Source organism: Daldinia childiae (genome assembly GCF_008694065.1).
Source record: "Daldinia childiae strain JS-1345 chromosome Unknown Scaffold1, whole genome shotgun sequence".
NCBI classification, from domain to species: Eukaryota; Fungi; Ascomycota; class Sordariomycetes; order Xylariales; family Hypoxylaceae; genus Daldinia; species Daldinia childiae.
This window is the reverse complement of record NW_022984642.1, coordinates 496,291-519,148: the sequence shown is the minus strand read 5'-3', so window position 1 is coordinate 519,148 and position 22,858 is coordinate 496,291. Positions and strand designations below refer to the sequence as shown.

General features: G+C 47.6%; 7 protein-coding genes across 7 annotated transcripts; 4 read left to right on the top strand and 3 right to left on the bottom strand.

The window, feature by feature from the left end:
• Positions 1–868: 868 nt before the first annotated feature.
• On the top strand, positions 869–3,207 carry GL218_00122 (Choline transporter-like protein ctl1; the record flags this gene model as incomplete). Its single annotated transcript, XM_033576534.1, has 2 exons — positions 869–881; positions 938–3,207. The coding sequence occupies 2 exons, from the start codon at positions 869–871 to the stop codon at positions 3,205–3,207; spliced, it is 2,283 nt and encodes a 760-aa protein (XP_033442057.1).
• A 464-nt stretch (positions 3,208–3,671) lies between these two features.
• GL218_00121 (uncharacterized protein) lies at positions 3,672–4,743 on the top strand (the record flags this gene model as incomplete). The annotated part of the gene is made up of 3 exons (XM_033576533.1): positions 3,672–3,795; positions 3,880–3,981; positions 4,238–4,743. 3 exons carry the CDS (start codon positions 3,672–3,674, stop codon positions 4,741–4,743), a joined length of 732 nt encoding a protein of 243 aa, XP_033442058.1.
• A 1,371-nt stretch (positions 4,744–6,114) lies between these two features.
• GL218_00120 (uncharacterized protein) lies at positions 6,115–7,126 on the top strand (the record flags this gene model as incomplete). The annotated part of the gene is made up of 2 exons (XM_033576532.1): positions 6,115–6,203; positions 6,280–7,126. 2 exons carry the CDS (start codon positions 6,115–6,117, stop codon positions 7,124–7,126), a joined length of 936 nt encoding a protein of 311 aa, XP_033442059.1.
• Positions 7,127–7,650: 524 nt separating this feature from the next.
• GL218_00119 (ER membrane protein complex subunit 7) lies at positions 7,651–8,783 on the bottom strand (the record flags this gene model as incomplete). Its single annotated transcript, XM_033576531.1, has 3 exons — positions 7,651–7,850; positions 7,963–8,055; positions 8,279–8,783. 3 exons carry the CDS (start codon positions 8,781–8,783, stop codon positions 7,651–7,653), a joined length of 798 nt encoding a protein of 265 aa, XP_033441585.1.
• A 550-nt stretch (positions 8,784–9,333) lies between these two features.
• Positions 9,334–10,940, bottom strand: GL218_00118 (O-acetylhomoserine (thiol)-lyase; the record flags this gene model as incomplete). Its single annotated transcript, XM_033576530.1, has 5 exons — positions 9,334–10,152; positions 10,209–10,568; positions 10,631–10,714; positions 10,773–10,827; positions 10,891–10,940. 5 exons carry the CDS (start codon positions 10,938–10,940, stop codon positions 9,334–9,336), a joined length of 1,368 nt encoding a protein of 455 aa, XP_033441584.1.
• Positions 10,941–12,332: 1,392 nt separating this feature from the next.
• On the bottom strand, positions 12,333–12,970 carry GL218_00117 (uncharacterized protein; the record flags this gene model as incomplete). Its single annotated transcript, XM_033576529.1, has 3 exons — positions 12,333–12,622; positions 12,688–12,816; positions 12,889–12,970. The coding sequence occupies 3 exons, from the start codon at positions 12,968–12,970 to the stop codon at positions 12,333–12,335; spliced, it is 501 nt and encodes a 166-aa protein (XP_033441586.1).
• A 3,407-nt stretch (positions 12,971–16,377) lies between these two features.
• Positions 16,378–22,628, top strand: GL218_00116 (Long chain acyl-CoA synthetase 7, peroxisomal; the record flags this gene model as incomplete). Its single annotated transcript, XM_033576528.1, has 8 exons — positions 16,378–16,813; positions 16,896–18,483; positions 18,543–18,641; positions 19,117–19,573; positions 19,631–19,920; positions 19,978–21,576; positions 21,635–21,747; positions 21,805–22,628. 8 exons carry the CDS (start codon positions 16,378–16,380, stop codon positions 22,626–22,628), a joined length of 5,406 nt encoding a protein of 1,801 aa, XP_033441588.1.
• Between the last annotated feature and the right edge of the window lie 230 nt (positions 22,629–22,858).

Genomic DNA, 22,858 nt, shown 5'->3' with positions numbered 1-22,858 from the left:
CATATCGGCCAATGGAAGAGTTAGTGACTTTTCTTTTTCTTTTTTCTTTTTTTCCTACGGACATATTTGGCACAAGATCTATATTAGTAGTTATTATTATCGAAATGATTCGTCGTACAATACCTCTTAGGCAACTATGCTAGTTACGCATCTGATTGTCTATCTTATCTTCGATAAGCTGGTTTAAGTCAAATCCAAGTGGTTGGATGGATAGGTAGGTAACTGCAGTGTCCCTTTAGCAATAAGTTGGTGGGACTTGTTACGCCGCGACGCAGGCAACGCAGACAACGCTTACCCGCTATTCCACTTTGACCGCTTCCGTAATAGATTTATTTCTAGCAGGACTAAGTCCGGATAAGCGGGCAGTTGTATGTACTACCTACCTGGTAATCGCACCTACCTTAGGAGGTACCTAAACATTTCACATTTCAAACTACTAATAGATGCTAAATGAGCATTGGACGCCTGCATGTGAACAATCCGGGAGTCATCCATCAATCCATCCATCTGCATCACTTCTCAACGACGCTGCTGCTGCCGTCGAACCCCCAACAGCTTCTATTAATTCAATTTTACCGTATACTTCTTCAAACCCCCATTCTTCCCACAGTCCAATATTCAAATTCCATGTTTATCTAGTACCTTAGTTTTTTCCTTTATTGATGGGTTAAATCATCCCGGGTTCTTAGTTTATCATAAGCATTCAAGAAAGTCGTATTGTTTGCATCACCGTGCCATCGTCACCGCTGATTAATTTGCTTTTTTTTTTCTCCTCAAATCCCGCCCAACTCTACCCGACGTTCCTCATCTTCATCCTATCTTCATCGTAATCTGCGGGAGTCTACCCCCTCCTGCGCTTTGATCGAACATGTTCTCAGAATGTAAGTTGTGCTTCTGCCTATTGACTTACAGGCTAAGTCTAACGCCTTGGCCCAAGATGCGTCTAGGTTCCTAGCCCAGTCGCAGTCCCGGCTATCCAATTTCGGTCAGCCGGATACCAACAACGAATTCTCGAACCGACAACAACAGACGACACCAGGTCGATTCTCAGGTAGACATCCCGCACGGTCTTCGTACCAGACTCGACTAGGGAATCCTTATCAACCATCGAATTCGCGGTTCGGAGGCTTCTCGAGGTATAATACTACCTCAGATGCCCCGCTCTTTCACAGTGCCTTAAACGAGTACCGAGAAGACGAGGATGAGGATGATGCGAGAGAAGCTGCGGATCTTCGAGCTTTGCAGCGGTCGCGTCGAGTTTTTGTTTCGAGTCGCCTAGAGGAGAGCTCGGCTTCGGAGAACGATGACCTTCGCGCCTCGTCCGAGCACAATGAGAGTGACTCGTACGGGAACCTATACTCGAGCGCTCGTCCCATAGGTGGTATCAAGAGCAGTTGGAACGGGGAGTCAAGCTTCAAGGACAGACATTCAAAGCGCGAGGTGGTCAAAGATCCAGACGAGCCGGGTAGCCCCCAGCATCAGCGGCAGAACTCCGATACGGATGAGAGTGGAAAGATGGTTGATATCGGCCTGGAGTCAACGGTGTTAGATAATGAGGTACCTGATGATCTCTTACAAGAGACTCCTACAGACTCAGCACCACCAGCATTCCAACAGTTCAAGTCTGGGTCGGGTGGTCCGAAGGGTGTAGCCGGACGGAGAGGCTCGAATCTGGAGCATGATCAGCGTCTAATGCGACAGGCTATAGCGGAAGAGGACGAGACGGAGGAAGAAGAGCGGAACGAGATTCCTGCACCTACGCCTACGCGAATGTATGGCGAGATCTTTGTGCATGACCAATTTTTCGCATGGATCTACCTTATAGCCATCGCTTCCCTTTTTGCGACCTTCGTATTAGTCTGGTTGCATACCTCCGTACCGAATAGGAAGATTGGTGACACTATATACACGACACTCCATTCGTCTTTTTATCTCCTGGCTGTAGATACGTTAGTCTCAATCATCGTCGCCCTGGTTTGGATGGCAGCGTTACGGTCTTTTGTTCAGCCCTTAGCTCTGCTCATCCTACTGGGCGTCCCGATCGTCCTCTTCTCATTTTCGTTGTATCCGATGATTTCCAGCTTCCAGGGACCAGATCACGGATCGCGAGTACAGGACGTGGTAATGAGATATGCGGCCATCATTCCGGGGGGCTGCGCGATCGTTTGGGTATGGTTATTATATAAGGGACGTCACGAAATACAAAAGGCGGTTGACATATTGGACTTCTCTAGTCGCATTCTTGCGGCCAACCCGGCGCTGGTACTTCTAGGGCTCGGCTCGCTAAGCTTTGTTGTTGGGTGGACGTGGATATGGCTATGGATGTTCACAAGAATCTTCCTTGGGGGATACTTTTCTAAGTCACTTTCAGCCTTCGTCATCGGCACTGCGACATGGTGGTTAGCGGTCTTTTTCTTCCTCATGTACGTTTGGACTCTCTCCGTTATGAGCGGAGTTGTTCGCGCTACTACCGGAGGTACCGTTTCGAACTGGTATTTTTTCCGCAACAATCAGTCGTCTGCCTCGTCGAATGCGATTGTCAAAGGAGCGCTAGGACACTCAACGACTACGGTATTTGGTACTATTTGTGCCTCGACCCTACTATCCTTGGCAGTCCGAATTCCCATTCTAATCTTACCTCGTCGGATCTCGAGCATCTTCGAGTTTATAGGATGGCGACTGGCCCCCCGCCCGGTGTCAGTCCTAACCAACCCTCTAGCATTAACATATGCGTCGATTCACTCTTTACCCCTAATGGAATCGGCGTCACAGCTTAGTAGGATACAGTTCCTTGCAACGGGACCCACTACAACTCTTACACCGAGCGCGTTCTCCCGACGTGGGCAGTCGTCAGCATCGTTAATGCCCTACAGGATGGCAAAGATGCTTCTCCATGCCGCACGATTCGTCATGTCAACAGCTCTGGGTTTTGCGGCATGGGTTATGACGGCACGGCAGTTACAGGTTCAAATACCAGAGGGTCACGGTATCAGAGGGAGCGCCTATGCGTATGTAGTTGGTATGGTGGCTAGCATGATCGGTTGGGGCGTGTTGGGGGCAATGGAAGGTATTCTTTCAGGCATTCTCGACGGTGTTCTTATCTGCTACGCTAGCGAAAGGCGGCTGGGTAGCGAGCGGGCGACTTACTGCATCGAGGCGGCACGATTATTCGAGGAGAGGAGATATGACGAAAGGGATATGGTTTAATGGTATTTTCTAACTACACACATTGCACTTTGAGCTTCGGCGTTAGCGTTAGGCCGCCAACGATGGCGGATAGGAGTCACGAGATTGGACATGCTAGAATTAAAGACTACGGGGAGTATTTCGCTACATAGCTATTATGTTGGCGGTGCGCTTCATGTCGCTACTTATAACATCGTTGGGTCTGTTTGTCGAGGAGCGGTGGGTTTCGCATTCGTCTTGACTAGCCAAAACTGGTTCACAAAAAGCCAGAGCACTGGGGACTCGTCCAACGATAAATGAGAATGGTAGAATATTAAAACCGAGCGCTGCCTCTTTATAAGACTCTTGTTAGGCCGTCGAAAATGTGAGCGTCTTATTGCACTTCTACCTGCTCATCCTTCTTTTCTCCTAAACCACAACTCTTAAATAATAACTACCTAAAATAAGTAATATCATGCTTACTTGCTAGCTAATGCGACGACATCATGGCTATCAAAAGCGAGGTGGACGAGCAACCTCGCGAGGGGACTCCCAAGCATGTCGTCAGGCCTATCTTGCTGAGACCCCAACCTGAGTCTATTTCATGGAAGGGTATGATGTCCCAGACAGGTAAGTGTACATACCTACATATTTAGTCCTCTGCGATCTATTCGTCGTCTTGTTGTTTTGGATGGAGAACTGATTGATTAATAGATGATTCGAGGGGATCGGCTGAGGAACAGCGCAATACTACCGAAGACGTTAAAAACGAAGACGGCGAGTGGGAAGTTATTTCTCCACGTGAGGTCAATAACTGTAAGGATATTAATGTCCTTATTTCTATCTTGCTTTCGCTAGTAGTTATTCCTATACTTACTAGTTACCTATTATCGCTTCTGTCTGTCTATCCCTTGCCCGAGAAAATCAAGCTTCCCATCTCGTCCTCTCTCTACTTTCCGTCTTTGTCCATCTCCCAACTCACAAGAGAGCAACCCTTCCATACCGGCGTATATCAGATAGTCAACAGTCAAAAGTCAAGCGTCAAGAGTTCTAACCAGTCAACCACGTCAAGGCTCCTCCGACTACTACGGCAACTACGTCAAGGAGCGCCCCGTCGAACAGGGCGAATGGCTCGCCGTAAGCAAAGTCACCGTCCCGCAGTCCACAGCGGAGTGGTTCAAACACTCATCGTCGTCGTCGTCGGCTACTACCAAAGGCAAGCGTACCGTTATTGCTACCAGCACCGGCTGCGTCAAGGGCTGGGTAAACGGCATGCAGAAACGTCTACATCCTAAGAAAAATAAGAATAAGAAGAAGAATAAGAAGCATAGTGCTTCGTCCGAGCAGAGCATCGGCGACGAGGCGTACGTCAAAATCGCTACCGACGGCGAGTCCTCCGATACTGATACCGGCCCCGGCCCCGACGCCCGGTTGCTCCAGAGACGTCCCGATACGCCGCGGCCGCGCGAGTTGCGGCCGGTGCCCCGGGCCGATGGTCGCTGGGTTGGGGGGTTCCGGGACGCGGCGAGACCGCGGGAGTCGAGCTGTAGGGGTTTTTCTCTGCCGATGACGGAGTAGTTGATTTAGTGGATGGGTGGATGGGTGGGTGGTGTATGGGGTGTAGGTTTGTGGGATTTTGGTCTACTTGCTACTTACCTATATGCCTAGACTATCTAACCTATACATTATGCCTGAGATTGGAAGGTCTATCTATCTATTAATATATTTAGGGGCGGTAGCGGGTAGGCAACGGAATAGGTAATGGGGATATACTCTAGATATGGTTCTTCTGGGAACTGGGTTGCTGGGTTACTGGGAGTTGGAGTTATTCAATGTATTATTGGATACTTGGCCATAGTCTGGAGTAGATGGGTGGTTTTTTCTTTTTCTTTTTTAAAATAACTAGTTAATAATAATAGTTGCCCCCCCTTAACAGAAATGGCTAGAAATGGCCGAGTTTCATGTGAGTATCGAATGAATCCACTTCGCTCTACTACACGAGCGTAAGAGGTAACCAAGTAAGTCATAAACTACCGAGGTATTTAGACTAAGCCTCGTGTTGTTACTATCGTGGCTCGGAACTCGCAATTCGTAAGCTGGCTGGCTAACCTTACTCAAATACCTATGCGAAGTGACTTACTACAAGCTATGTAGTTAGTTGAAGCAGGGACCCGTGACATTGTCATTGTTGGTGCTGGTGTCGTCAGCTTGGTCCTCTGCAAGATATCGTCTAAGAGAAAGAGCTCAGCCACAATTTGTTTGTATGGTGATTGGTTGTATTGAAGTGAGGTCTCCAGTAAGAGAAAAGGGATCCGGGGGGGGGGGCAAATAAGAAGTCACTACCTATCGGTTACACAATCGACTTGGGGAAGCTAATATGTAGGTACTTATAAGTACAAAGAATAGAAACGATTATCGGCTTTACAGTTGCCGAAACTGCGAAGTTGGAGCTAATTAGAGCTAATTGGGGGCAGTGCTTAAGAGTTATACACTCCCTCAAGTACAATTGTGTCTAACGGGTATGTCATATCAATGTACCTTTTAATTTATATGTACCTACATACATAGGTAGGTATGTATATCGCCTCGACTCGTCGAATCATCTATCCGTAGTAGAATCTAGAAACGCATTTCGACAGGAAACCGCAGTAGCCACCCTGCATAGTTTGTTACTATTTATTCTCATTAGCTGACGAAAGACTTCCTGCAGTAACACCATCTAACTTATTTCTCTCACGAAGCAACCCTAAATTAAATACTTGCATCTATCTCTACGAAAACATCCATACATTTACTTATTCTTCTTCTCCTTCGCAACATTAAAACCCCCTCCTTACCCTATCATAAGGACCCCGCTTCCTTGTGCAAGTAGATCGATCAACCGATCAACCAAACACTTCACACCTCCATATTAATAATATAGACAAATCAACTTCAATTTCTACACGCATGGCTGATTTCGCTGCTCCTTCCGGCCCGCCGCCTCCCAAGGTCCCCGATGGTTGGGTCGCCCGCTGGAACGACCAATACCACGAATGGTGAGTCCCTATCTAAGTCCCCATCCTCTAGCGTCTCGTCAAACCGCCATCTTCTGACCCTCTCTGCTTCCTCTAGGTTCTACGTTAATACCTACACCAAGAAATCCCAATGGGACAGACCTACCGAGCCAGCCGTAGACCCTAACCGCCACAATGACGGCGCGCCCCCCGGTCCTCCTCCGGGCTACACGCCGGGCTCCGGTCCCTCGCCCACCGACTCTAAGAACAACCCCTTCGTGAACGAGACGACGAAGCCTGGGTATGGATCTAGCTCGCATGTGGACGAGGACGCAGACGCTCGGTTGGCCCGTCAGCTACAGGAGGAAGAGAACGCGCGCTCTAGAGGTGCCGCCCAGTCCTATGCCAACACGCCCACACCGCCCCAGGGCTACTCGCCATATCCCGATCAGCTACCTCCGCGCTCATCCGGTGGCAGCAATCCCGCCGACAAAGCAAAGGGTCTGTTCGGCAAGTTCTTCGGCAGCGGCAAGAACAAGCCACACGCCGGGTACCCGGGCCAGCAGCAATACGGCGGGCAGTCACAATACAGCCCGCAGCCCCAACAACCCTACGGCGGATACGGTTCTCCGCCTCCCCAGCAAGGGTACTACAACGGTCCTCCACAGCAGCAGCAGCAGTACGGCGGCTACGGCCCGCCTCCAGGCCAGTATGGCGGATACCCTCCCCAAGGCGGCTATCCTCCGCAGGGCGGGTACTACGGGCAGCAGCAACCGCCTAAGAAGAGCGGAGGTGGTATGGGTATGGCGGGAGGCGCGGCGCTGGGTCTAGGTGCGGGAGTGTTGGGCGGCGTGCTGATTGCGGATGCGATCAATGATGAGCAGCAGGAGGCGTATCAGGAGGGGTACCAGGACGGCAACGATGGCGGCGATTACGGCGGTGGCGACTTTGGTGGAGATTTCTAGACGCTGCGCTGTGCTGCGTTGCGCGGTATGTTTTAAAGCAAATTAAGCATACATCGAATGTCTTTTTTCGCGTTTGTTTTAATTATCAGCTCGGGTGAGGGACGAGAATAGGAGGGTTATGCGGCTCGGATAAGACAGACAGAGGCAGACAGACAAGACTCATATTAGGCATGAGGAGGCGTTGATTATGAATGACAGCAAGAATAAGAGTAAGGACAATATCGAGAAAGGGGGGGGATAGAGAGAGAACTTGGAGTCGAGATCGACTCGATCTGATCCTGGGGTCTGGTACATATCATAGGTTTTGCAGCAATAGCGCAGAAAGAACGCTCGTTCTAGGTGCTTAGGTGTAGCAATGCGATGGCAATTTAATCCCTACAAGTAAACGAATTCGAAAGTTAAGGCGTCTCGTCTTTGTAATAGGCATTATCACTATCCTCTACTATTTTCTAACTGTCTTAAATATTTCTGCATGTTTATATTATTATACCCTTGCTCTTCGCACCTACGTCTTGCGCACTTATCTACCTCTTCCCACCTTTAGACGATGACGACGACGCCGGCTCCGGGTCGTCCTTCTTGGTGCCCTGGCCGGCGAGGTACGCGGCCATGTCGAAGTTGCCCATGGGGTTGGCGCCGGGCTGGCCGCCGCCGCCGCCCATTAGACTGCTCATCGGGTTGCTCTTCTGCTGCTCTTCCCATTCGGCGCGCATTTCGGGGTCCACTGTGTAGTTGTTAGTTAGTTGGGCGGTTGGGGGGGGGTTTGTGATTGAGAGAAAGGGAAGGGGAAGGGAAGAGGGGGGAAAGGGGTTGGGAAGGAGGAAGATTGGACTTACTGTTCTCGATTAGCTTCGGCATGCCGATGAATAGAACCATGCTGACGAGGCCCATGAGGATCATGGGGTTCTTGAGGATGCTGAGGATGGAGACTGTTTGATGGGTGTTTGTTAGCTTTGGTTTAATGGCATGTAAGTATGAATGATAATTTCTTTTTTCGCTTCGTTTCATTTCTTCTTCTTCTTCTTCTTCACTTGTCGGGGGGGGGAGGGGGTTGCTCTTGTGGTTTAGGATGTTCTCCAACAACGGCAATAAGAATAGAAGGGTAGGAGGGGAGGGAGATGAGAAAACAGCAAAACGGAACGGAATACTCACAAGATCCCCTCTCGACAAAATACTCCTTCGGCCCCAGCACCCTCACCGCGAACCCGCTACCGCTGCGCGGCGCCTCCTGGCCCTTGTTATCCCAATCGTTGCCGCGGTACGTCTCCCAGGCGCGCACCGCCAGCCGACCACCTTCTTCTTCTCCCGCGTCCCCTTCGTCCGCGGGCGTATGGGCCAGCACGTCGATCCTCAGGGGCGCGAAGGCGTGCGTCCCGCTGTGCACGTCGGCCAGGTACGACCCGGGCGTCACGTTCCGGAAGACGAAGGAGCCGGCGGCGGTGAGGGGCGCGTGGTAGCCGGCGCGCAGGGCGGATAGGGTTGCGTGCGTGGTGGATGGGAGGACGTGCGGGTTTGGGAGGGGCTGCGAGGACGGGATCCAGAGGGTTATGGTTGTTTGAGGTTGAGATTGAGATTGAGGTTTAGAGGAGGAGGCGGCGGAGGAGCCGGCGAAGGTGGAGAGGACGCCGAGGAGGGCGGTTGAGAGGGATATTTGCATTTTTGGCTAATTAACGGCTTTTATGGTGGTGTGTATTTGTGTACAGCTTAATGCAAGAGTTGGCGGTTGGGAGTTGATTTGGAAGTTGGTTTAGGTAGTTGGTCTTGAAGCTGTGGAATTTCGAAGGCTATGATGATGATAGTTCTTGCGTTGTGAAGTACAAGGTACGTACCTCGATATATGTAATATGTGGGGACATGTCGTTGGGGAAGGATCTTGGCGTTAGCTATAGGAAAGTATAGCACTAGCTTATACATATGTTAGGGAAGTCTCCAGTTGTTAAATCTAACATGGGAAACTACTCGTTTCTCTTTTAAATATTTTAATAAATAAACCAAGTTTGAATGTTGTTTTTCAAATGTTTTATTAATCCTTTACTCTTGCAGTTATAATGTATATGAATATGTGACTTGTCAACGTCAGACCACAGCAATATCATCTCTCCAATGAAACATTCAACTTAACTTCTCTTCTTACTAAAAAGAGAGACTTATTTATAATTTAGATGGGGGTATATATTCTACTCAAAAGGCCTTTTCACATGTTTAACCTAGACCACTGTTGGTGCTTCCTTCTGCTTAGTCTCACCTCCAGATCCTGCCTCTTCTCCCTTCGTTGTCGCAGCTGAAGCCTTCTTGAAAGACTGTTCAAAGTCGGCAATAATATCGTCGATATGCTCCGTACCAACTGAAATACGGATCAGATCCTCAGTCGTTCCGGAAGCGATCTTTTCTTCATCTGATAGCTGTTCGTGTGTCGTAGTCCAGGGGTGGATAGCTAGAGTCTTAGAATCTCCAACGTTGGCGAGGTTGGAAATCAGCTTGAAGCCGTCAACGATTTGGCTACCAGCAGCGCCACCGCCCTTGACGCCAAAGCTGAGGACACCACCGAAACCCCTCTTCAAATACTTCTTAGCCAACTCGTGGCTAGGATGGTTCTCCAATCCGGGGTACGATACCCAGCTCACGTAGGGGCTGGACTCTAAGTACTTTGCGAGTGCAAGCGCGTTCTGCGCATGCCTCTCAGCCCTCAAGCTCAGCGTCTCGATACCGAGGATGAGTTGTTGAGCAGCAAAGGGGTTTAAAGAAGAGCCTAGATCACGTAGGATCTCAACTCTCACGCGGATAGCAAAAGCAATAGGTCCGAATGTCTCCCAGAACTTGAGGCCGTGGTATCCCTCTGACGGCTCAACAAACTGGGGGAACCGGGCCGCGTTCTTGCCCCAGTCGAACTTCCCACTATCAACAACGACGCCAGCAATAGTTGTTCCGTGACCACCAATCCACTTGGTCGCCGAGTGGACAACGATGTCTGCGCCGTGCTCGATGGGCCTGACGAAGTAGCCTCCAGCTCCGAAAGTGTTGTCCACCTATTCACGTTCGCATTTAGTATATCTTAACATTGTAAGAGATTCAAGCTACTTACCACTACGGGGACACCTTTCTCGTGCGCAACCTTGGCAATGGCCTCAAAGTCTGGGACGTTATACCGGGGGTTACCAATACTCTCGATATATACGGCCTTGGTCTTATCATCGATAGCTGCGGCAAATTCCTCAGGCTTGTCGCTCTCGATGAACTTGGTCTTGATTCCGAGCCGCGCAATAAAAACCTTCAATTGGTTGTATGTACCACCGTAGAGGCTGGGAGTCGCAACAATATTGTCGCCGGCGTGAGCGAGGGCGGCGATAGCCATGAATTGGGCAGCCTGGCCAGACGAAGCTGCGACCGCGGCCACTCCGCCTTCCAGAGCAGCGATACGCTTCTCGAATACATCGACAGTAGGCTAAAGAGGCTAGATTAGTATATGTTCAAATTACTGAGCAAAATTAGATAGCTACTACTGACGTTCATGAGCCGGCTGTATATGTTGCCAAATTCCTTGAGGCCAAATAGCCTCGCGCCGTGTGCCGAATCATTGAAGACGAAGCTCTGTTATCTAAGTTAGCTTCTAATACGACTTAATGTTTTGCGCCTCGGGTTAACAGACAGTTGTGGCATATATAGGAACTGCACGAGAATTCGTCGCCGGGTCCGGCTGTTGGCTACAACAGTGTTAGCCGTTAACGACTCCTCTAAATTCATATAGTATCGAGTAAGGTTCATACCCCGCGTGGAGTTGGAGAGTTTCAAAGTTCTTGCTTAATTCCTCCGCCATTGCGACTGGTTTTGACTAAGGTATGTTAAATATTCAACGGATATGGAGGGTCGTCTCTCGTATAAGTGGGATGATATATGGGCTTGGAGTGGTATCGAACCAGATATTGCAGCCCAGTGACTCCGAGAGGAGGGAATAGAGAAGTATTTGAATTCGAAAGCTACAAGGCTTACTACAGGAAGGGTATAGCTTGGCTAACTTATATGTAGATATATACTTGCTCATCATAAACGGCTTCCAGACACAGGTACCTACTCTACCCGAATCGTCACTCTTAAGACCCCGTTTAGGGAATTGTGGAGTTGGGGTAAAAAGCACGCCATCGACTATCGTCTATAAGCTTGCTCTTGTAAGGCATTTTATCCCGGTTAGGATGGAGGGGTGATTAAGAGAAGAGTTGCACGTATCTAATTCTATTAGCGAGCTTATATTTTGGCCGTGTAAGTCCTTGTAGTTCGGCGACCTCCCTGTACGACACTTGCTTTTATGCTAAGGGCTTTATGATTGGTTATACTTAATTGGATGACCGGTGAGTCAGTCTTGTCTCCTTCCATCTTGTAATAGTTTTACTTAATAAACATTCTCTAACTATCTAAGAAATTAACTTACTGTTTATTCCTGCTTGCCCGTCAAGGTATTGACTTACAAGCAATTGGGGCAAAAAAAGGGGGGATTGCCGCGGGGCATCCCACGCAAGCCGCTATGAGAAACAGGTACCTACTACATAAAGCTGATGAGCTATGGCGGGGTACGTAAAACATCATCCCATAGCTATATTGCGACAGATTTAGTATTCCTACACCAGTAAGTAGGAAGGATATCGGGGTAGGATTTCTGCATATGTAACCACTGACTACGGTTAGATTTATTAGTCCATCTAGATTTCATTAGGATAAGGCTTGCCGACATCGCTGTTTCAAATCCTAGCCCCTGACGAACAAGATTCAAGATTCCATATTCAATGTTCAGGGAACCAATCAATTCAAAGTAACAGTGGTGGTATATTGAAGTTAATCGTTCCGCCTTCGTAACACGGGTTCTACCATATGAGTTCCCTTTAGTTATAATAACTATTATTTTTTCGAATAGTTCCTAAAACGCCCATCGAACCGTCCCGTGGACCGTGGATATACTAATCGGCTAATCATCTAGACCAAGCCTGAATTTCTGAGTTCCCCAATCCTCTCATTCATAAACCCCCCGTTCCCAACCCCGAGATTAGCAGTTCTTATGACTGCAGGGTATAAGTACCCGAGCCTTTGCCCATGTGCAAATAAACGTGATTCCAGCGCTCGATATCTTTCTGGTCCGCTTGGAAGTCGAGCGACGGCCGGTACGGCGAAAGAGGAATGTCCGTATAGCCGCGACTACCGACGGATAGCCCACCGGAGCTTACGCGGCCGGGGCCTCCTTCATCTCGGATGGCTTTAAAGGGCTCTGGGACTTGGGTCCTCGCTTGGGGAGAAACCCCCCCTGGACTACCTCCTTTCCCGCAAAGATGGCGAAGGCGGCCCAGAGCAGGAACTCCATAGCACCGAAGGCAATGCTAGCCTGGGCTGAGCCACACACGCTGCCGCGGCAGAAGAGAAGCTTGCTCATGAAGACAGAGAGGGCGATGAAGCCAGCGAAGTGGAAGAGGGCGTTGCTAGTCGCAAGGCCAAACGCTGCCAACGGGTGCGAAACTGAGGCGAAGTTAGCTTTTGAAGCACTCGTAGTAGTCGCCTTATTTTGATGTTTGAATACTTACTTTTGGGAACAAATCTCGGCGCCAACTCGAGGTAGAGGACAGACACAATTGTGTATAGCGAAGCAAATAACAATATGTTGATCTGAGAGGGAGAAGAGGTCAATGTATCCACATTGTACCAGTGAGCAACTATCGGATTCATGTTAGTTCTACGGGTCAATTTCCAATCCCACTATCCCCCCTCCATAATGTTAGACATACCGTAAGCTGTGAGGCCCAGTAGAATAATACCAAAAATAAGCTGGGCAGCTCGAATTGCTAGGATAACTATGTTTGAAGACATATTGGCGGTAGAAAGTTTGGGTATACGGTTGGGAAAACGAGCGTCACGATGCGAAGTAGTCGTCATAAAATCGGTATTGTAATAATAATAATAAATTTGCGCCGGGAGGACAAGGTGAGTTTATTTGTACGAATAGCAAGAGCAAGCAAACAAGCGAGCAAGCAAGGAGCGACAGCGGCGGCAAAAAAGAAGAGAAAAATATATGCTAGGTTATAGGTAGAGAACGGAAGAGAGCACCAGGCACGGGAACAATACACAGCTTGTTGTGGTAAAACAGGAAGAAGATCGAAGAGAGGAGAGAGAGAGAAAGAGCAGCAGCAGCCAACAAAAACCTAGCGATCATGCGACCTAAGGGGCATCACTGGCTAATTATCAAAGATTTTCCCGAGCGAGTCTACACTTAATCAGGGTGAATATGCTACAAGACCCCCCCGGCCCAACGATGATCGCGCGCGCTCACGCCGTTACACTAGAACGGCGGACTGAGCTATGATCGCTGGGGGGGGGGAGGCGACTGGCGAGACCACATGAAACGCCAGCGATCAGGGATACGGCCTATGCGCTAGAGATTGGACGTCCCGAATGGGGATATGACTACGCTCGGAACGACGATTCCAGCCCAATCAACTGCCGAGTCGGTACGACCAGGGGGGAGGGTTCGTAAATGCTGGTGAAGCTTAATACACGACAAGAGTTTTTTTTTTCTCATGTTTCTAATGTCGCTGTCGAACGAGGGCCGGATGCACGGACCTTTTGGGGGTTGGGGGGTTTTATGGATGAGATGGGATGGGGTATTCGATTTTTTACATAGATCTATCTATTATTGCGATGGTGGGAGTGCATATCTAAACGTAGGTATGTAAGCATGTAGGTATGTAAATATTTTTTTAAACTATTTACAGCCATCGCGGACTATAAGTAACTATTAATTCAAGATGTCTTGCATTCTACATAAATAACTAAATAGGAGATTTGAACTTTGAACCTTGAACCTTGTCCGTGCTGGCGGTAAGGCGTAAAATAGTAGGATAGTAGGGGCTTACAAGACGCCTGCTGGGCGCTTACATGCAAGGTACTCAGTAGTCAGTAGTCACAACAACAGTTTTATTTCAAGGTCGATTATTTATTTCTTACTAGGTATATGAACTTGGATCAAAAGTTAAGAAGAAGAAGAAGAAAAAAAAAAAGAAAAAAAAATTGATAACTACCTAGTAGGTAAGGTATCCGCTATGCAAGCGCACAGAGAACGTTGAAACATCGATCGTGGGGAAGAAAGCCAAAAATAAACAAGAAGAGCCTTGGAAAAAAACAAACTTGGGTTGGTTTGGTTGTGTCAGATAATTGATCTGAATCTTAAGCACATTCTTGGCTGGCCCAAGATATGTCGTGCAAGAGTTCGAGACTGGTCTCGAGTGGCCGGCACGTACGCAGCCAAGAAAGACGTCTGGGATGTTTTTATGTATGTTTGTACATACGTTGTGGGGAGTGTATGACTTGTGAATGGAATGTGTGATCGTCTCTTCAGAGCATTCCGATCCTACTATTTTGGTGGTGTATCGATCGTAGTTGTTAGGTTAGATGACTTTAATTAGTATAAAATGGATCTACACGAGAGGTAATTAAAGATATTCATACTGCATTTCTCATCGGGGAGAATAACTAGGTATTTATATTATATCTCCGTCAAGTCTCAATTATTACCATCTGCCTGTAACACATAAATACTCGTCTATCTTGCTCCAGACTGTATCAGCCTGGCTACTTCTGGAGATCTTCCCCGGAGTTGGTGGGGCCATTCCGGAGACCATGTTCCTTCCGAATAGAGATCTAAGATTCATCCCGAGAAAGTGGATTCCGGTGTACGGATCCGTAGGAGACAGCATTCACGAATATTTCAAGGTTTTAAATCATGTGGCTGGCTGTCTTCTCGTGCTTTATGCTAAGGGCATTCTTCTGACATTGGCATGATGGATGTCTTGGTGTAATAAGTTAGTGAAGATTCGAGATATTCTTCTTAGATGTGCTTTAGCCATAGTTAAGGCATAAGAGGAGGGTTGGTAATGATTGATTTTATAGAGTTGCAAAAACAATCGGCAGATATCTTCACTTTATTTCTAAAATTAAAAGATACAATGATAAGGTATTCAAAGCTTGATTTCAGAACGTAATTAAATAGCATTAAGGTCTTCTGCTTGTGATAGATAAAACTTAAGTAGCAACGGCATTAATATACAAATATATTTTTTAATTGCTTGGCCTGGATACTCTGGTTTTGATATCCTTATAACGTGATGGGAAAATTCCAAATAACTCCTGGGAAATACCTACTCTTAGACATGTCTTCCAGTGTGACTCTGAAGCGCTCGGCTGTGTCTTCCAACGATTTTGCTCAATACATATGTCTCTGTCGGGAAGTTATTTCGGCGCAGCTATTCGGCCCCGAATGCCGCAGACCGGCCGCGGGTTAATAAGCCTCACCAAGTCAGATGCCAAGTTGAAGGGATTGAAATTTGGATGTTCAAAAGTGGCTGAGACATGATGCATATGATGATTACCTATTCGTTACATTTGATATGCTACCTAAGAGATTTGAGTTGATATTTACGTTACTTTTAAGCTGAAGATATTGGGCTTTAGTATGTAGGAACGCTGGGCTACCAATTTGCTTAAATTGCATGCAGAAAGGGTCTGCATGACTTGAGTAATGACGTCTGATACCTTTCGAAGAAGGAATAGGCATATGTTAGATTTGTCCAATAAGATCTGACTTATTCGGCAAATCCCCCATATTACTACCCCGAGGTCGAGGGTTGGCCAATTAAATCACGCGCCGTCTGCGAACGCGAGTCCCCAGACCTCGGCTCAGTTGCGGGAAGGTTAACTGGATTTCATGCATTGGCAAGTCTAGCCCAGCACATGTCGAAAAACAACTACTTTTGAAAAAGACCCTTAAAAAGCTGACAGGAACGCCTTAACTTATGTCAGTATGATTTTAGTATAGCAATTGCACCTTCTACAATATTACTACAATATACCGTCCTCTCTAGCTCGGAAAGCTTTAACGATTATTTCTTTTTATTTGTCGGCCTACGTTAGAAACCTAAATCCGCAGTAGGTCGAAGGTAGTAACAGGAGCTAGCGGGTTTCTTAGCTTATCAAGGCAGTAGTCTACGCGCTAACCCATCTTTTCTACCCACCTCGGTATCTATTCCTACTCTAAGTGGGTCAACGGCTGAGTTAGCAACTTCGGAATAAGGATTGCGACTAGACAGCCAGATCAAAGTTTCCCCTTAAGTCCCTTCACATCTCTTCCTTCGTCATTAGGAGCTTATTTTCAATTTGCGATACTTCTGTTCTGATTCATACCTACCACTTCTATCGTCAATTCGTCGTACTACGCAACAAAGATGGCTGGAATAGGACCCGATCCGAAGATTGAAGCTTATATTAAGCAATTGTCGACGCCGCCTCCACCAGGTTCACCTTATTCTCTACCCGTCCCTGGTACCGAGCAAGAGGGTCGATCTCCCATCTACAGGCATTGGCGATTTCAAGATAAACCCTTACTTAGCACCTTCACACCTGAAATACGTACATTTTACGAATTGTTCCAGGATTCCGTCAAGCGATATCCCAATAACAAATGTCTCGGTACACGACCCTGGATCCCGGAAACTCAGTCGTGGGAGAACGGCTATGTTTGGCAGTCCTACGCTGAGGTCGCGGCGCGAAGCAAGAATTTCGGTTCTGGTATATATGAGCTTCATCGCCGAATTGGAATCCCGCCTGGCAACCATGGCGTTGGTATCTGGAGTCAGAACAGAGCTGAATGGCAAATAGCAGGTAAGATATTTTTGCCCTTGAAATAGCTAGGAGGATCAAGGCTATTTTCCCGACAGTATTTGCTAATATTGTTTGACGAAAGATCTCGGATTGAGTTCCCAGTCGCTCTTCTCCGTCTCGCTATACGAAACTCTCGGTCCTGATGCGTCCGAGTACATCATCAGGCATTCCGAACTTGCCTGTGTAATATCCTCGCTACCTCATATAGCAACCCTCCTCGCCCTTGCGCCCCGAATACCCTCCCTTAAGTTGATCATCTCCATGGACCCCCTGGACGCTGGGGAGCAGAATGGCTACTCTAAAAAGGCGCTGCTGAACGACATCGCTGCACAGCACGGAGTCCAGATATGGTCGCTCGAGGACGTCGAGAAGCTCGGGGTGAAGATAGCTCACCCCCCTCGCCCCCCTCGCCCAGAAGATATCCTCACTATCAACTATACGTCGGGCACTACTGGTGATCCGAAGGGCGTGATGCTTACCCATGCCAACTGCGTCGCAGCGTGCGCGAGTGCTCGTTCCAGCGGATCCTACACTCACAAAGATATAAGCATTTCATACTTACCTCTGGCTCATATATATGGACGCATGATAGATCAGTGCTCCTTAGCTTCCGGTTCTGCCGTCGGATATTTCCATGGAAATATGCTAGAGCTGGTTGACGACTTGAAGATTCTAAGACCTACCGGCTTTATATCGGTCCCTCGGTTGTTCAATCGATTCAGCCTAGGAATCAAAGCGCAGACCGTCGAAGCTGATGGTGTGAAGGGCGCTCTTTCGCGGAGAGTCATTGAGACAAAGAAGGCTAATATGAAACTCCCGCCTGGCAAGGCATCCAACAAGCACCTTCTTTATGACCGTATGTGGACTCCCAAGGTACGAGCCGCAATTGGCCTAGATCGATGCCGTTCCATGGTGAGTGGAAGCGCGCAACTCGACCCCGATGTTCACGAGTTCCTCCGAGCGGCCTTAGGAAACTTTTTCTGCCAGGGCTACGGTCTTACCGAATCGTATGCTGCAGGATCGTTTCAGCTTGAAGGTGATTATTCTCTGGGTAACGTAGGTGGCCCGATGCCTGGCATAGAAATATGCTTGGAGTCGCAACCTGAACTTGAATACCTCGTGACGGACAAGCCTAGGCCACGAGGAGAATTGCTATTACGAGGTCCTTTTATTTTCCAAGGCTACTTGAAGAATGAGGAGGAGACCAAGAAGGCTTTAGAGCCTGATGGATGGTTCCATACGGGCGATATCGTCGAGATTGACGAGCTCGGCCGAATCAAGATTGTTGATCGTAAGAAGAACGTTCTCAAGTTGTCTCAGGGAGAATATATCTCTCCCGAGCGTATCGAGAATGTGTTTATGGGTAGCTCGAACCTGATTGCTACTGCCTTTGTTCACGGCGAACCCAGCCAGTCGACCCTAGTTGGCATCTTTGGTGTGGATCCGGTTACATTCGGTCCGTTTGCTAGCAAGATCTTAAAGAAAACGGTAGCTTCCGATGATATTGAAGCTATTAAGGTGGCAGGCCAAGATCCTCGTGTGGTAAAGGCCTTTATCAAGCATCTCGACGGTATTGCCAAGAGTCACAAGTTCAACGGATATGAGCGTGTGCGAAACTGTCTCCTCGACGTTGAACCGTTTACGGTGGATAATCAGCTCTTAACACCAACGTAAGTTCTTGAAACACATTTATTAACTTGTATATCTATGCTAATATTATACCTTTTAGTTTAAAACTTAAGAGACCTCAAACGGTGAAGAAGTTTAAGGACGAGATTGTCCGTATGTACGAAGAAATCAATGCGGAAACAGCTTCCGTTAAACCAAAGTTGTAATTTTGCAATTACGACTCGAACTTGTTTAAATACAAGTACTTTTGCAAACGATGTATTTAATTTGTATATATAAATAAAAATTATATAAAAATATTTTAAATTTAATTAATTAATTTACGTTAAAAGTTTATTATTAAAATATTAAAAATTAAAAATAATAATTTAATGTTTATTTTTAAAATTTAAAATATTTATTATTTATTATTAATTTATTATTAAAACTTAATTTTAAATGTTAATAACTTTATATTTTTAATTTTTAATTTGCGGATTTAATTATTATGTAATGCAACTAATTACCGATTTCAGTTTACATCTTCGAATTGTTACTAGTGGAGATCAACGCCTATTCATGATGGCTAACAACCTATCGAGGACTTCTTCTGGTAGGGGGGCTTCTATAGATTTAACTACTATTAATGATGAAGATGATGATCATGTTGCCACAAATTTAAGCCGACCTTATAGCTCTCCGCAAGAACGCCGCAAACGTCGTTGCTCTTCACCTAACTCTCGTTCAACAAAAGTTAACGCGTCAAACGCGCCGACTTCTACTCATATCAAACCTCGCTTCTTATCGACGTCGCCTTTAAACCCTCACACTCACACAGCTGACAACCACTCGTCTAAACGTCAAAAGCTATCGAATAGCACCGGTCATAAAACAGCTTCCCCAATACCAGACACAGGGGCATTGACAAAATGCTTGCAAACGCAGGTATTCCCACACCTCGACGCCGCCGTCAAGCAGCTGGATAAGAATGTCTTCAACGTCGAAAAGCTCGGCGGGAAAGTTATTAGTACGATCGCCGATGACGACTTCCAACTACACTTCCACAAAGGCAATGGCTGTCTCCCTCCGAATATCGAGTCATCTATTATTGGGCGCATTTATAAATTAGTAGCCGAATTCACGGCGGGAAATGTGAGTTTTCCCAATCTCAATATTCCTTTCCAGGGTAGCACCTCTGACATCTTATAGGAATTCCGACACCATCCTACTACTCGTGCCGTTTCACAGTCGACACTGGTGCCTGCTAAAGGGTCCATAGCAAAGTCGATCCCGAGCATTCTTCCCTCTATCGAGAAGCCACCATCCGAGTTGGCGTCGAACAATAATGTCGAGGACGTTAGCGACGACTCGTATGACGACGATAGCTCGTGTAGCGATGAAGCGTATCTTTGTGAAACCGAAGAGAAACTGAATGACATTATCGAAGATGTTCTTCAGGAAATCCAGAAACATCTCCAAACTCAGTCAAGAAAGAAACAGTTAGCTTCACCGCGGCATTTACGGCCAAGATCAAAGATTACACATCCAAGCAAAAGCCGCGAGCCCAAAGGGGAAGATCCGCTCGCAGACGTGAACAGCCGATGGTCAAACCTGTCCGATATACCATATCAAGCTTCAAAGTTTCGGGGTAAGATCAGATATGGGTTAAGTCATGGTTGTCATATCAAGCTTCACTCACACGACCTACGCCATCCTACTGTTTACCATGTCGACTTCTGCGATTTCGAGACCAAATATCTTCGATATGTAGCAAGGTCTCTATGTAACAGGGTATCTACTAAAGTTGAGAGGTCAGACACCAAGGATTTACGCCATCTGACGAAGAAGTTTGGAGACCTTAGAACTCTTATTCTCGGAGCTCATCGTCGTCGTTACGACCAATTTGATCCACCACCTTGGCTCCTACTGCAACGTTCTACAGAGAGTCTTCACAACTTCCTAAGTGACGTGCTTCACAAACAAGTGAACCCAGAGCCTATATTATTAACTTTCGCACGAGATGAGAGAAATAGTAAGAATGCGAATATTATCAAGAGAGCGAACGTTGTGCCACTATCACTATACGCAAGGGAGATGGCGGGCAACCGCCTTGGGGGTCTTAGGGTCTATCACTCTTATACCACAGTTTTCACAAGCAATAGGGAGGACTTTTTAGAGCCCAAGGTTGAATGGACCAACTGTGCTGGGGATATTATGACTATCAGCTGGCTGCCGGATGCTACACGCTTCGTCTGCGGCGCGACCACTCATTCCGACTCACACAATCAACAGTATAATAAACCTGGCAACCTTCTATTCGGCGATGCGTCATTAAAGACATTAAGAGCGTATCCCGATCACCGTATACCCCGTCCGCTCGTTGCCCATGGTGAAAATGCTTTGGAAGCAATGAGGGAAAGTCAAGATCCTTGGCTATTTACGTCTGTGGTCTCGTCAGATTATGATCCCGTCTTTGACTTTGCGTTTACCTCAAGCTTCGACAATACGGTCAAGGTCTGGCACACAACTAAAGGGGCTATAGCACTTCGCGAGACGTGGCACCACGAGGGACACGTTAATTTCGTCGTGACGAATAAAAGTAAACATGGTAGTAAGGTCGCCACAGCCACCGATGTTCCTACAAGAGCAGTACGGGTTTATTATGCGCAACGTGACAGGTCGGGCAACTACTCGCAGGCTTACAGGTATAAAGAGTTCTCTTGCAAGCGAGTACATGGTGAAGACTACGCCCCCTCGGATAAATGGGCCTACTTCCCGTCTGCCATCCGCTGGGGAATAGACTCAAGCGTGAACCATCTCCTACTGATCGGATATTCACCAAGGAGCCTTAACAATGACGACAGCGAGATTCCTGAAGAGAAGCGTTCTACTGGAGAGCTCTGTTTATGGGATATGAATACATATACCGAGGTCAAGGTCAATAGTGCAGCTACTGCGAATGTATTCGAGGTTGTGTGGCATCCTAATCGGCCAAGCTTTGCCGCGGCAACTTCGGCGTCACAGACTTCTGAGAAGTTGGAGGAGCATATTCGAACGCAGATTCGTATCTTTGAGTTGAACGAGGCCTCGGGTCAATATAGCGTCATCAAAACACTCGATTGCCCTGCCATTGACATCAATGAGCTTGCAATCAGGTATGAACACACTACCCCTACCAAGTTGCCCAACGTAAGGAGCTAACATCAGATACAGACCCAACAGTATTCTATACTCGTACATCGCCGCCGGCTGTACTGACGGCAAAGCCTACGTCTGGGACTCGGCCGCGAGCGAGGACCAACCAATGTGTGTCCTCGAACATGGCGGTAAGCATCGGATTTTATACACGTATAAATCAAGACATTGGGCTAATGATATATCAGATCCGGTTGAAGAAGTTATCGGAAACAGAGAGCAGGAAGACGTTGGGGTTAAATTTATAGCGTGGGCCACATCCCCCGATCGTCTATATACAGGTTCATCCGACGGGTTTGTTAAGGTGTGGAATATACGACAGGGGGAGGGAGAGTTGGTGAGAGACCTAATCGAAGTGCCAGCGCCCATCACAGCCGGTGCTTTCTCACCGGACTTCACAAAACTTCTTATTGGAGACGGTAGTGGACGAGTATATCTAATGGATATGGAAGACGACGAAGAGAATAACGGCCAGGATAACCCAGCCGCCACTTCTTCGGGGGTTGTCAACATGCAGGTCAATGGCAGGCAACGCGCAATTCGTCGGCCTCGCCCCTTTATTCCTCACCCCGAAGTCCCCCCTCCGAACCAGGACGGGGACAACAAACATTCAAACCAACCTCAATACCAACTAGGTCAAAGACGAGCAAGGGAATACTTGGAAACATCACACCTCACTCTCCATCCCGACCCCACCATCGGCGCGGTTCAAGGCCCAGCGTACCCCGAAACAGGCCTCTACCGAGCAGAAGCCCATCTCAACGGAGATCCCCAAGCACCGCTCCTAAGCAGATTCGAAGGTCTACAGCAGGCCAATCAGTCCTTCTCCAGAACAACCAGGTTCCGGAGACAGAGAAGCGTAGATGACATGGCGTGGGACTTGCAGGCGCGAAATGCGGCTGTAGATGCGGATGTCGAGGAGATGTTGGATCCGGATACCCGTATGGCGCTTGAGGCTGAAGAGGCGGAGTTTGGCGAGGCGTTGGTGGAGCTCGAGTATGAAGATGAATGATGTGGCTACGATGTGGATGAGGAGTAAGAACCTACCTAAAGGTCTTGCGAAAAGGGGTGTAGATGCGGACGGTGAGGAATGAGGAATGAACTTGTAAACTTGGCTTGGCTTGGCTTGGCTTAGTTAAAAGGAATTTAGCTTAGTTAGGTAGCTAGTTATGCGTTAAGTTAAGTACTTATGAACGACGGAAGAAATTATATTAATATTATTAATTACATTGTAAAACTTTT